Below are 13,369 nucleotides of genomic sequence, written 5' to 3'. Positions count from 1 at the left end.
CCCCTGCATCGGCAGGCGGACTCTCAACCACTGTGCCACCAGGGAAGCCCCCTTTTAGATTTTTTTGCCTTAATGGGATCAGAATTTGGATCTCTCCTTTAAGTAGAAACTCCAGGTCACACTTTCCCAACCTTACACCAAGGGTCCCAACACAGCAGTAAACTTCTAACCATCAGGGAAGTCTGGGGGGTCATGTTTTTTGAACTTGGGTATCTAGCGCTTCATTTAAAACATTCATGCTAATTTTATGTATTACTCCATACTTTAGCTATGTTTACTCTTACACGAAGTCTCTTATTAGTATCGGTAAACTTGGTAGTCCTACTCTACGTAAAAGCTCTAAAAATCTCCAGTGTTAAGTAAAGATTTTTTCTGGGTTCTTGTGTTAGAACCAGGTCCAGCCCACATGCATGAACAGGCTTCTGCTCTTACAAATGCACATGGCAAATCTTTAGGTATAAATGACCTCCAAGGTGGCTCTTGCATACCCCAGGGTACTGAAGTACAAGCCCAGGGTAATCTGAGTGAGGTAGGGCTGTGCTGAGTACCTGGTCTCCAACTCATTGTAGTATACCCCATCACCCTCTCGGAAGATGAAGAAGTAGTTCTCCTCGTAGCCCTTGCTAGCCTTGTTCTTCACATTCCAGTTGTACTCCCGAGCAATCTTGTAGTCGTATCTGAGGATAAAGGGGATAGGGTCAGCCCCATTTCTTCCCTGTGAGGGAGAAAAGGAGACACTTATCAATACCCAAAACCTAACCCCAACCCACGCACACGTCATCTGGTGCATAATCCATCTCCTCTTCCTGGTCCCGTTTTCGTTTCTTCAGTGTTTCTTCCACAGGCAGGAAGTAAGCCACAAATTGGTTCCCTTCCTCATCCATCATGCCCCTGGTTGGGGGAAGAGGAGGAGCAGTTAAGAGTGAGTGAGGAGAAAGAGACAATAAGAAGCAGGCCAAGGTGGACAGCAGGGCCACTTACCTGATCATGGCCTGAGACATCATCTCCAATGCAGCTGCACCACTTGTGTCCTTGGGGGCAGGGTCTGAATCAAAGATTACCTGAGCGCAAGGGTTGATCCACATCTGGGAGGTGGAGGGCACTGGAGTTAGACTGGGACAGGCAGAGATGGCAGGCTATCCCTCTCTGCCCCCTGCCCTGGATCTGACCTTAAAATCTGGAAAGACAGGCATGACCTCCACTGGTGTCACTCGGGGCTTGCTGTAATGCTGGGAGATCTGGCAGAGGCAAAAACAGGGTGAGAAGGAGTACAAAGTTCTCTGGAACCACACCTTTGTCTGCCTCCCCCCCCGCAATCCCAGTGCCTCAATTACGGATTTCTGGGCATCCTCAAAAGTCTTCTCGATAGCTGTGATCTGGCTATCCCTGTCTTTGTATATTTCTTCCTCAGTGAACTGCTGCTTCACAGAAACCCCAATCCTAGGGAGGAAGAAAAAGGCCTTTAGAGGCCACTGGATATACCTGAATGCTCCACCTTCCCTCCCTACCCACCACAACTTACTTAACCTCAGGCTTCTCATTGGAAATGCCGTAACGATTGAACTCGGTGGAGATGTACTCTGTCTTCCGCATCCATGGCACCACCTTTGCATGCTGCTGGGATCTGGGGCGGGAGAATCGGGCACCTCAGGACCCCACTACCTTCCTCCCATCAGAGCCAGTCCTGAGTCCCCACTCAGCACCCCCTCACCTCTTGGAGCTGGTAGGGGCCTGAATCTCCTCTTCCAAAAGCTTCTCATCAGCTGGATCTAGGAGTACTAGAAGAGAGCAAGGTGAGAGAAGGACTATGACGGAGGACCACAGCCAGCCCTCGCTAGCCTAGGGCAGGCCCTCCCTGTCTCCCAACACACCATTGGGGTCGATGCGGTAGGTATCAGGGTTGATGAGGTCAATGGTAACTCCCAGGTCTGGCTCAGTCAGGAGATCATGTTTGTGCTGTTTCTCCAAGGAAGTCGCTTTGTACTGGACGAACCTGGGTGGGGAAACATGCCCAGTATGGTTGCCTAATTCCAGGCTTATCCCTCACATCCCTGCTTCCCAGAGGCTAAGCTCCTCCAGGGAGGAACTCGGAATGAAATGTCCCCCATGTTGGAGTCAGCAGGCGAGCAGCTCTCGAAGAGACTCGGACAGTGCTTGCTTCTTTACTTAAATATTTACGGGGCACCTACTATTATGTGCTAGCTACTGTTGTATGCCTGAACAGTCAACAAGAGAAGCAGTCCTTGCCCTCAAGGAACTCATATTCTAAGTGAGGCGTTTCCCTAACCCCCATGCGCAGTCTCACCTGTTCTGGTCGAAGGGATAGGTGATGAACTTGGGGTCGAAGGGGATGTCAGGGAGGCTATTGCAGTACTTGACTCGGCAGACCACTCCAGACCTGGGAACACAGTGGCTCAAAACCCAGCCCCTGATGCCCCACCTCTGTTCGCAACCCCCATTGGCCCACCCGTCCTAAGAAAACACAGTGGAGCTCACCTCTCAGGCAGAGTCCGGTGAGAATTGGGCCTGGTGGGTAAAAGAGAGACACTGACAAAAGATGGAAAGAAAGGGATTGACAGGAGAGCAAAGGGGGTTTTTCCAAGCTTTTAAAAGGGAAGGAGAGAGTGACAAACGCTAATTCCTCTTGGAAGGGGTGTCCCAAGTGCTCTAATGAGAGTGTCACGTATTCCTTTCAGTGTCCCTAAAGGCTTTAATGAATGAAGCCAAGTGCTCAATCCCTTTTGAAGGAGATGTGTTCAAGTACTTTAATAAAAGTCACATGCTCAATTGTTTTTGGGAAAAGGGGTCTCCAAACGTTTGACTGGAAGAATAAAAACTCAATCCCTTCTGGGTAAAGTCCCCAAGAGCTTAATTCCAGAACTCCACGGCAGGGAAAGAGGGGGGCAACACGCCTTCTGAGACCCGCCCCCGTGAGCGGGTGAGCGCTCCGTGACGTCACGGGCTGACATGGGGGGGGCTGGTGAGGTTGTAGGCTGACAACTGGGCTCGACCCTCCCACCTCGCCGATGCCTACCCAAACGTAAAGAAAAACAGTACAGTCAGGCGCCGTATTGCCTACCTGTGGCCATCCTCGCGCTGGGCCTGGGTCTGGATAGTGGGCGCCATGGCGACGACGCGAGATAAGTCCTGACAAGAGCCTCTAAAAGGCGTGCCGACTTCGGCGCACGCCCAGTCCGAGGCAGGGCTCGGGTGGACACCGCTCTCCTCAGGGATAGGGTCGGAGTGAGGTGGGCTGGTGAGAAGAGTTCCAGCAACACTGGAGTACTACGTAGTACTCAAGTAAACCCGCAAACAACGCCAGGGACTGACTCACAGCTCCAGAACACCAACTGCCGCCAGTGCTCTGAGGACCGCAGGTCGCCTCAGGCGGCGACGCCTTCTGGGAAATAGAGTCTGATTGGAACCACACCCGGATTGGCGAGCGTCTGGGCAAAGGGCGGAGCGAGGCAATGTGATTGGCGAATCGGTATCTCAGTCTAGACGTCGGATTTGAGGGTCGAGTTGGAGGGTGGGTTCTTTCCCCCCATTGGTTAAGTTCTCTGGGAGGCGGAGCTAACCAGCACACGGGGCCTAGAGACCAAGACGCTAAAAAGAAACCGGGAAGACGCGCTTCTGACGCACTTCCCGCCCGCGAAGCGAGAAAGATGGCTGCATCCCAGCAGCAGGCTTCCGCGGCTTCCTCTGCCGCTAGTGTGTCAGGTCCGGGTTCGGCCGGTGGCTCGGGTCCCCAGCAGCAGCCACAACCACCAACACAGCTTGTGGGACCTGCCCAGAGCGGGCTTTTGCAGCAACAGCAACAGGACTTCGATCCTGTGCAGCGTTATAAGATGCTCATCCCGCAGCTGAAGGAAAGTCTGCAGGTGATTGGTCGGGAGATTTGGCTCTCTGACACCACGGGGGCGGGCGGAGGGACTATTTAGTCAGGGAGAGAGCAAAAGGAGCGTTAGGCAGGGGAGAGGAATGAGACTTGATCTTCTTCGTGAGGCCAAAGCGAAGCTCTGTGGATTGACAGTGTGAGGTGGGATCAGGGCGAATCTTGAGCTTGAGACTGACTGGAATTCGAGGGGGAGGGAATTTAAAGGAGAAACTTAGCTCTGGTCGTTAAAGCCTGAGGAAAGGACTGGCCTGTACAGAGACTGACCGTGACTGGTGGGTGAGGGAGGACTCTGAGGTATGTCCGGGAGGGTATTGGCGAGAACCCCAGGTGAGAGCGAGCCTCTGGGAAAAGACAGGTGGTTATTGCTATAGAGGAATGGAAGCCGGGGTTACTCTGGAGTGACAGGAGGGTAAGTGCCAAGTGAAGAGGAGGCCTGAGATTGGGTGTATCTTAAGGAAGAGTGTAGATCTACCAAAAGTGTCACCTCTTCTCTTTCTCCGTCTGCTGCACCTCTTTTTTTTTTTTCTTTAGACCTTGATGAAGGTTGCAGCCCAGAACTTGATTCAGAACACTAACATTGACAATGGACAGTGAGTACTCCTCTTTCTCCAGGCTGTCCTAACTCCATCCTAGTCTTAGAAACTCATCCCCCTTGCACCACACCCACCGCACTTTTTCTCTTATGTTCAAGCCTGGCTCCCTAGCGCCTGACCTTGCCCTTTTTGCCCCTTCTTCTATTAACTGTCCCCTAGGCCCTGCCTCGGGTCTCCTGGGCCTATACCTGGTTTTCTGATGGATACTTGGTTGGGTAGTCACTTAGTCCCAGAGATTGGAAATACATTCCGCACCTTCTTCTCCCGGACTGTAGGAAGAGCAGCGATGGACCCATTCAGCGCTTTGACAAGTGTCTGGAGGAGTTCTACGCACTCTGTGACCAGCTAGAGCTCTGCCTGGTAAGGGGGTCTCCTAGCCACAGGGTGACCACAACCCTGCCTCAGTTCCTGGTGCTTCAGGAACCTTCATTCAGTCAATCGACACACGCTCACTGAGCACCTCCTGCGGCCCAGACCTGTGCTGATGCTGCAGCTGATGCTGGGGGCACAATATTGCCCAATCCTTGCCCCTCACAGAGCTTCCAGTTCAGTGGGGTGACAAATATATCCTCAAACACTGACAGCTCAGAGTAGTCAGGGCTCTGATGGGAAAAGCTCAGGCCATGGAGGGCTCTGAAGGGGGAAGCATAGACAGAAGGCTCCGGGCTGGAGTCGTGGAGGCACAGGCAGAGGGGGCAGGATTAAAATGAGGGAAGCTCAGGGGGCTGTGGAAGTCCAGAGAAGGCACCTGACCCTGCCTAGGGCAGGTTTAGGGAGGAAGTGGCTCAGGGTAGACGACTGGTGGAGAGCATATCTGAGCGGAGGCTGGAACAAAAATGGAAGAAGGGCAGGAGTTGAGAGGAGGGCAAGTGTCTGAGAGCACAGCCTTTGGAGTCAGACGGACCACCAATCTCTACCTCTGAGCCTTGGGTTTCTCGTTTGAAAAATGGATTTTTGGGAAGGACTCAGCAAGATCTTGCATATAAAGCACTTAACCTGGTACTGGACACATGGCAAACGTTTCCTCATTGTCATCGTTATTTTGAACTGGACTTTGAAGGAAAAGTCAGTCTGAGGAGCCTCGTAGTGGCAGAAAGGTATCCCAGCCAGACGGAACAGCTTCTGCTTTAAGTTCCCTTTAGGAACATCATGAAATTCAGTCTGGCTGAGGTGGGGTAGGCGTTGGTGCTTGTTGCATTTTGAATATAGCCTGGAGGGTGCTGGGGAGCCATGGAGGGTTTCAAGCAGGGAAGGACGTGGACCCATTTGCTTTTTTAGGAATATGCCTCTCTGGCTGCCACATGAGGGATGGGTGCAAGGGGCTGAGAGTGGAGGCTGGGAGCCCATGGCAGGATCCAGGAGGGCCAGGTTCCACCAGAGCAGGGTCCTGAGGAAGTGGGAAAGGGCAGGTGGGAGAGATACTCAGAAGGCTTTGTGCACAGGGCCATGGGACTGACGGGCTGGGGGAGGAGCCTCCAAGATGAGGCCCGGGGCTCTAGTTGGAATGGTAGGGCCGTCCCTGAGACAGGGACCCAGGAAGGAGAGTGGTCTGGGGGGCAGAGTATGGGAACTCTGGAATTTTAGGGGAGGCTGGGTGCACAGAAGTGGTGTCGTCAGTACAGAGGTCGGAACAGTAGTGTGTGTGAGTGAGACAACCCCTAGAGGGCATGAGAATGAGAGGAGGAGAAGGGATACGGGAATTACCACATTTAAGCCTTAGATAGATTAAAAAGCATCTAGAAGGACCAGCCAGAGAAGTAGGAGGAAAACCAGGAGGAGCAGGTGCCGCCAGAGAAGCTAGTGCCAATGCCAAGCCTAGGGTCAGGACAGTCACAACAATAGTAGTTGACATTCATCAACTAGCACTTAAGTTAACTTGCCAGGACCTGTGCCTGTGTCTCTTGCACGCTGCTCTCACCATTCTCACCTTATTAGATAGTAGAAGTAGTTATTAAACCCATTTTCCAAAGGAGGAAACAGACGCAGAGAGGAGCAGCCGCATGTCTGAGGTCACCCAGCGAGTGGCAGGGCCAGGCTCTGACCCCAAGACCCCCAGGATTCCAGAGGCTAAAAAGGCTACCCCAGGCTGGCCCTTGGGGTGGGGTTGGCAGTACCCGGAGTGAAGGCTGATGCCACACCTTGCTTGCCTGCCTGCCCACAGCGCCTGGCCCATGAGTGCCTGTCACAGAGTTGCGACAGTGCCAAGCACTCTCCGACACTGGTGCCCACAGCCACCAAGCCCGACGCCGTCCAGCCTGACAGCCTGCCCTATCCGCAATACCTGGCGGTCATCAAAGCCCAGATTGCCTGTGCCAAGGACATTCACACTGCCCTGCTGGACTGCGCCAACAAGGTCACAGGCAAGACGCCTGCACCGCCTACGGGCCCGGGGGGCGCCCTGTGAGCTGGCAGGGCTGGGAGCGGGGCTGGCAGTGGTGGAGGGAATGAAGAGTGGCCTCAAAGCAGCTGTGTCTCTGACTTTTCTTCCTGCCTGCGCACTGCGGCTGGCGCCAGCAGGGGGCAACAGAGGCCAGCAGGGAGCACCCAGGGCGGGGCCTGGCCTCTGCGGGCTGCCTTCTCTCTTCCCTGGCTGAGGGTGGACTTTGGATTGTGCCTGTTGGTGACCTCTTCCAGGGGCTCTCCCCCAACCTGGCCTGGCTCTGGAACCCTGACTGGGTCCCTCTCCCTCAATCCTTCCTTGATTCTGTCCCAGTTTGGGGGTGGTCTCTGTGCCTGCTCCTTTTTCTAGCTGTTCCTCTGAGCGTCTTGTGTCATTCGATCTCTTTGTCCCCATCTCCCTGTCTCTGACCATCTCTCTCCCAGTGCCCCTTTGCTGTCTTCTGCCCCCAGCTCCTAACTGGGACTCTGTGCAGGGGGCCAGAATGGAAGCCAGAACCCCTGGCTTACCTGGGGCTAGAAGGAGCTTCATTTCCAGGGACCACAGTCACATCCAGGGATCCCCAGCACCTCCCATGTCAGCTCAACCCCCAGTCTGTTTGACCCAGGAAAGAGGAAGTGGAGGGGTCTAGGCCCTGACCTCAGCATGCCCGATCGGGGAGCAACCCAGCCCACCACCCCCCGTACCCGGGGTCTGCGTCAGCAGCACTCAAACGAGGGGCGTTGTGCAATCTGCGGTGAAGCCTGGCCCAGTTGGATGCCTGGGTCCCTGTATTTTTAGCCCCAAAGGAGAAGTGAAAAGGCCCCAGCAGGGGTGAATCATCAGTCCTGGGGAAGAAGACAGGCGCCTGGGCCCCAGCTCCGGGAAGCAGACCTTGGGGAGGGGGCTTCAGGGAGGGAGTGCCCCACCAGACTTCCCCATGGCCTTCAGGCCTGGGCAAGTACAGGGTGGAGCTACCAGCCCAGGCCCAGCTGGTGGGTGTGAAAGGCTCAAGTGACTCAGCCTGGTTGGGGGACTGACCCACCCAAAACCTTCTGTACCCTGGTTCCCATGGCACCGCCCAGAGGCCTCCTGTCCTGGACTCCACATCTGTGAGGAAAACCCGGGACCATGGAGACCTGCGATTCACCCAGAGCCTGCAACTCTGTGTGTGTGTGTGTGTCTGTGTGTACACACATCCCAGAAGTTCCTTCCCTTTCTCCCTGACCTTCCTTGAAGTGCCAGGCACATAGGGGCAAGCTCCAGGCAGGGCAGCAGAACTCTTGGACACTAGCTGAAGCTGCGGCCCATAGGTAGAATTTCTTCTGAAAGGAAGCCACAGCTCTGCCCATTTATCTGACTGAATCAGCCCCCACCCCCCCATGTGACTCCCCAGATCTAATAGGATAACCTACTTAAAGTCAACTGATTATAGACTTTAATCACATCTACAAAATACGTTCACTGCATCATCTAGACTAGTTTGATTAAATAACTGGGGACTGTAGCCTAGCCAAGTTGACACATAAAACTGACCGTCATAACCTTGTCCTTGTCAATATGGCACCCATACACATCTCCTTAACCATACGTAAGGTCCAAATAAATACAAAAACAAAGTTATATTTCCACCTAACATGATGCAATTATCTGAGTACAGCACACTTTCCCCAGAAGAGCCCAGTGCCTTCCAGCCTGTGGGCACACACCACATACTGGTAGAGATGTGTCAGTGCACAGGCCCACACACTCAGAATGAAGTACAGCTGGCCCTGTGAGGCAGCATCAACACAACATCACACACAGATGGGGGCGTGACATCCCAGCAGCCCTGACGTGGGGCCCAGCAGTGCCTAAAACCATACCCAGGGCGACTGCGGAGACACCTGGCGGGCAGTGAGATGATGGATGCACAGTTCACACAGCCACGCTGTGGAAATCGTGCCCCCGGAAGTGGAGTTCATTCAACACACATTTGCTGAGCATCTATTTTGGGCCAAGCCCTATACAGTGTGAACCAAAGATCCCTGCCTTGCTGGAGCTGATATTCTAGTGACAGTTAAGTGTGATAAAGTAAAACACAGTATGTCAGGTAATGAGAAATTCCAAGAAGGAAAATAAAGCAGAGAAGTGAGATCAGAAGTGGAGAGAGATAATAGGAGGAAAAGTAAAGTATTTGGGAGTAAGTAACACAAGATTTGCATATGGGGGCTTCCCTGGTGGCGCAGTGGTTGAGAGTCCGCCTGCCGATGCAGGGGACACAGGTTCGTGCCCTGGTCCGGGAAGAGCCTACATGCCACGGAGCGGCTGGGCCCGTGAGCCGTGGCCACTGGGCCTGCGCGTCCGGAGCCTGTGCTCCGCGACGGGAGAGGCCACAACAGTGAGAGGCCCATGTACCGCAAAAAAAAAAAAAAAAAAGATTTGCATATGGAGAATTATGTTACTTTATTGGAAAACATGAGAGTTTAGGTTGGGTAGTGGTTCACATGTATTAATGTGATCTGTAAATAGATGTTACATGTATTTATTATTTGTTAAATAGATGACAAGGTTATTTTTAAACCTGTTAAAGTCCTTGACCCAGGTCATGAAGGCCTCACTGAGAAGGTAGTACTGGAGTGAACTTGAAGGAAAGGGAATAAGTTTTGGACATTCCAGGGAGAGGAAACAGTAAGTGCAGAGGCCCTGCCTGAGGCAGAAATGTGATGGTGTGTTGGTGGAATAATGTGGAAGCCGGGGCCACGGTGAAGAGGCAGGGATAGGAGAGGACCTTAGTGAAGGTTCTTAGTGGATTATTAAACCCAGAGGGAGACTGTACAGCCTCGTGCACAACCGCCCACTCCAGGGAAGCATGCATATGAGATGCACAGCCACACAGGACAAAACAGACCATGGCAAAACACAGGCGCACATGACACCCCTCTTCCCTAGCAGAGAATGGCATAACCCACCATCCTACAATCATGGTGTCCCTGGCGTCTCCATCCTGGGGGCAGTCCCACAAACAGACTCAAGGAACAATCCAACTATGTGAATATACAAACAACCCTCTAACCACCCCTTAACCCCGCTATCTCCTACCCCATCTCAGACTTTGCCCATCACAGGCTGACTCAGCCCTGCCCTCAGCTCAATATTATCAAAAGCAGCGGAGGCTGGATTTAGATAATGCTTCTCAGGTTCGAGTGTGCGTGCGTGTTTTCCTCTGCTCTGCCCACGGAGGCCTGTGTGAACCGCAGGAGTGGGCCAGCTGCCCTCCCCATCATGTGCGCTTGTAGACGTCAGGAACCAAAGTTCAGTTTCACTGCCCTGTGACTGAGCCACAGAGGAACTGCTTCCAGACACTGGCCTCCTGGTGCTTTCAGCTACACCCCAAGGACACAGACACAGGAACACTATTCACACACCTGATGATCACACACACACAGCTGCAGGCGCCCTGCACACAGCCACAGCTGCCTACAGCCACGCACATGCTCCCACACACCCTCAGCTCCCAAGCTGTGTGCTCACAGAGCCTCATCACACCTGAGGACAGACAGCGACTCTCGCCAGCCTCCCTCAAAGAGTTACAATCACTCAGTCACTACAGAGCCCAAGGTGTTTCAGAGCTACACACAGATGTGCAGGGAGGTATGTAAGTCACACGTTCTCACGGATGCCACCTCAAAGACAGTTACAGCTGAGTACACACTCCCTCCCCCATAGATGGTGAGAGTAAATACAGTCTGGTCAGAAACACGCAGGCATAGGCGGTTTCCCGCATTTATTCTCACAGCCATACGTTCCAGGTGGGTTGTAAGGACACAGCGTTGACACAGGAAAGTGGGCGCACTTGTGTCCCACACCTAATTGCCCAACTGCACATCCAGGCGCGCCAGGGCAGCCCCACCTCGCACCTACAGCTTACACGCGGTCCACACGCCGCAGGTCCCGCGCAGCCAAGTACACTGCCAGCCCGCGTCGGCCGCACCCACTCCCGCCCAGTCAATCACGCCTGGGGCGCACAAGGCACACGTGCCGGCGCGTACACTGTCCCCAGCTCGCCCGCGCACTCTGGCCGGCTCTCACACCCCCGCGTTTCCCGTCCCCGCTTGTTTTTCTGGAAACTGCTCAACGTTCCCCTCCCCCTAGGCCGGAAGCGCTCGCCGTATTTTTAGCCTCTCTGGTTTCCGCCCCTTTCCCCCTCGGTCTGCCCGCCCAGGACCTGCCCCCTTGCGCCCCACGGGGGACCCCGGCCGTCCCCTTCCCCACCGTCATTCCAGAGGGGATTCCCGGCCTTAGCTGGTGCCACGGATTTTCCCGCTGGCTACGTGGGGAGCGGGGCGGAGCCCTGCCCTGAACTTCCTCCTGGGCTGGGTGCTCCAGGGTAGCTGGGGGCCTGGACTCCTGGGTCTGGTGAAGGAAGGGGCTGGGGGCCGGGTCTCCTGGGTCTGAGCGAGGAGGTGGCTTGGAAACCCGGACTCCTGGATCTGAGCAAGGAGGGGCGGAGGCCCGGGCTCTTAGGACCCCCGCCCCCGTCAGTGTTTCCAGGGGTAGTCTGTTCTTCATCGCGCAAAGCCCCCTCTAGCCTCTTCGAGAGTCGCCCAGTCCGAAGCGTCCTGGCTCTCGGGCCGATGACTCAGCAGTTGGGAGAGGGGAGGGGGTCAGCTTGACTCAGGGATGGGAAATGCTCCTTGTCTCCAGGGAATCGAAACTGGTATCCCTCCTCCAGGATCGCGGCCAGAGCCGAGCCGGACACCGGGGACCCCAGGGTGCCTCCCACCTCTCGTTTTGCCGCCGCCTTAGTCCCACTAGCCGCACAGGGATTTGGAGCCCAACCGGGTGGCGGGTGCCAGGCACCTCCCCTTTCCCCCTTTTCCCGTAGCCCTCGAGCGTCTGTTTACAGGCGACAGAAGCCCTGGTTACAGAGAGGAACTCTGGCATCCAGGCCTAGCCTCCTCGTCACGGCTTCCAGGAAGCCCCCCTCCCTCGCCCCGTGCGAGTGAGTCACAGGCTAGAGGGAGGCTGCAACCGTGCCAGAGCCGCCCGCAGCCGCCCAGCTCACGAGACCGGCCGGGAAGGCCCCTCGGCCCCAGAAAGCGCCGCACCAGGGATTCCCCCGTGCTCTGTCGGACGAGCAAGTCGGCGTGTCTAGCAGAATCTCCCCACCTCAATACAAGCCCGCAGCCTGCAGTCGCAACCTGCAAGAATGAACTTTCCACCATTATAACTGCACTCCGTGTCAACGGTTTATTTCTACCCCTGTGTTTTCACTCAGGGCAGCCAGCTAGCTCATCGAGACCTAGTTTAAAAATTAGTTTCTTCTCCATATCTTAAGAGAGCGTCACTCAGTGCAACCCCTTGACAATAAAAGACTTGCCAATAAGGGGAGTGATTTCTGCACATTTAGAGTTTTCTCAAGGTACAGCCCTTTATTAGAGACCCATCCGACCATCAGTTGGGGATGACCCATTTCTGCCATTCGAGACAGCTTTCCATCAAGGAAACCCACCACCATAATAAAAGATCTCCCCCTTTCCAATCTTGAGTTTTCTCTGAGCACAAACTCTTAACATAATTTAAGGCCCTGGTATTAGGCTGCTGCCATTTACTAAAGGAGGATAACTTGGCCTCTCTCTGCCAGGGTTTCCTGGTGTGTAAAATAGGCATAACAATACCTCTTTGAGTTAATGTGTGTAAATAAAGCACTTTCATGCAACAGTGCCTAGCCCAGAGGAAGCGATCAGAAGTGCCATTATCTGCGTGAGGGTGAGAAGACACAGAGGAATTGGGAAATTGGGAAAGGAGGCCCCTTTCCAGCCTCACCAGGTGTCCGGAACCACACCCACCCCCAACCCCCGTGAGTGGGGGCGGGGAGGGCGGTCCAGGTCTCCGGATCTGGGCTGTTTGAGAGCGAGACCGTGCCAGGCCGGCAGGTCTCAGAAGAGAATTCTCCACCAGGCCCGTGGGTCTCCTCTCTCCGTTTTGCTCCTGCGGAGTTCTGTCTGTGGATGCTTGTTTCTCCCAGTTTTCTCCCTTTTTCTCTGTTTCTTTATGTGACTCTCCCTCCCTCCCGCTTCCCGCTCTGAATTTGTCTCTCTGGTACTGTCTATGTCTTGTCTTTTCAATCTGTGCCTCCCCACCTCGCCTCCTCTCCTTACCCTGTCTCTCTCTGTGCACGTCTCCCTGTGTGCGCAACTCCCCCCCCTGTGTGTGTGTCCCTGTGTTTTTCTCTTTGGTCTCTCCATTTCTGTCTCTTGCTCTCTGTGCGTCTCTCCCCGCCCCTGTCGGTCAGTCTCTCGATCGCACGCCCTCTCAGCCTCTGCCCTTGTCAATTCCCCCAGGAGCCCTGCCCCCACCTCCGTGCCAGTTCCCTTGTCCGCGCCTCAGTCTCCAGCCTTTGAAAACTGGGCCGACACCCCCCACCCCACGCACTCCCCGCGGTGTTGCGACCGCCCGCAGGCCCCCCTCAGGCGAGTCCCGGCGGGGAGCCGGGCGGATGGGGTCCGGTCCAGGGCT

General features: G+C 54.8%; 2 protein-coding genes across 3 annotated transcripts in view; one reads left to right on the top strand and one right to left on the bottom strand.

Moving 5' to 3' along the window:
• The window catches only part of PAF1 (PAF1 component of Paf1/RNA polymerase II complex), a 4,872-nt gene extending 1,625 nt beyond the window's left edge, over nucleotides 1–3,247 (bottom strand). Inside the window, exons 1-11 of one of the 2 annotated variants that reach the window (XM_024768317.1) lie at nucleotides 3,080–3,247; nucleotides 2,497–2,526; nucleotides 2,306–2,398; nucleotides 1,872–1,993; nucleotides 1,712–1,778; nucleotides 1,523–1,624; nucleotides 1,335–1,440; nucleotides 1,170–1,238; nucleotides 982–1,085; nucleotides 775–891; nucleotides 549–677 (exon numbers count right to left, since the gene is read on the bottom strand). In XM_024768317.1, coding sequence (XP_024624085.1) covers nucleotides 549–677; nucleotides 775–891; nucleotides 982–1,085; nucleotides 1,170–1,238; nucleotides 1,335–1,440; nucleotides 1,523–1,624; nucleotides 1,712–1,778; nucleotides 1,872–1,993; nucleotides 2,306–2,398; nucleotides 2,497–2,526; nucleotides 3,080–3,126 — 986 coding nt within the window. In that variant the 5' untranslated portion in view covers nucleotides 3,127–3,247. Of the gene's footprint in view, nucleotides 1–548; nucleotides 678–774; nucleotides 892–981; nucleotides 1,086–1,169; nucleotides 1,239–1,334; nucleotides 1,441–1,522; nucleotides 1,625–1,711; nucleotides 1,779–1,871; nucleotides 1,994–2,305; nucleotides 2,399–2,496; nucleotides 2,548–3,079 lie in introns of both variants that reach the window. The other variant, XM_024768316.1, reaches the window with a different exon arrangement.
• A 369-nt stretch (nucleotides 3,248–3,616) lies between these two features.
• Nucleotides 3,617–6,956, top strand: MED29 (mediator complex subunit 29). The gene is made up of 4 exons (XM_024768318.1): nucleotides 3,617–3,881; nucleotides 4,430–4,488; nucleotides 4,767–4,851; nucleotides 6,653–6,956. The coding sequence occupies exons 1-4, from the start codon at nucleotides 3,666–3,668 to the stop codon at nucleotides 6,893–6,895; spliced, it is 603 nt and encodes a 200-aa protein (XP_024624086.1). The 5' UTR covers nucleotides 3,617–3,665; the 3' UTR covers nucleotides 6,896–6,956.
• The last annotated feature ends 6,413 nt before the right edge of the window (nucleotides 6,957–13,369 follow it).

This window comes from Neophocaena asiaeorientalis, unplaced genomic scaffold (genome assembly GCF_003031525.2).
Source record: "Neophocaena asiaeorientalis asiaeorientalis breed wild unplaced genomic scaffold, Neophocaena_asiaeorientalis_V1.1 scaffold629, whole genome shotgun sequence".
Taxonomy (NCBI): Eukaryota; Metazoa; Chordata; class Mammalia; order Artiodactyla; family Phocoenidae; genus Neophocaena; species Neophocaena asiaeorientalis.
This window is presented reverse-complemented; position numbering and strand designations above follow the sequence as displayed.

Coding starts and splice junctions, on each gene's coding strand:
- MED29 (XM_024768318.1), top strand. CDS start 3,666: ATGGCTGCATCCCAGCAGCAGGCTTCCGCGGCTTCCTCTGCCGCTAGT. Junction 3,882..4,429: donor AGCTGAAGGAAAGTCTGCAG/GTGATTGGTCGG, acceptor TTTTTTCTTTAG/ACCTTGATGAAGGTTGCAGC. Junction 4,489..4,766: donor ACTAACATTGACAATGGACA/GTGAGTACTCCT, acceptor CCCGGACTGTAG/GAAGAGCAGCGATGGACCCA.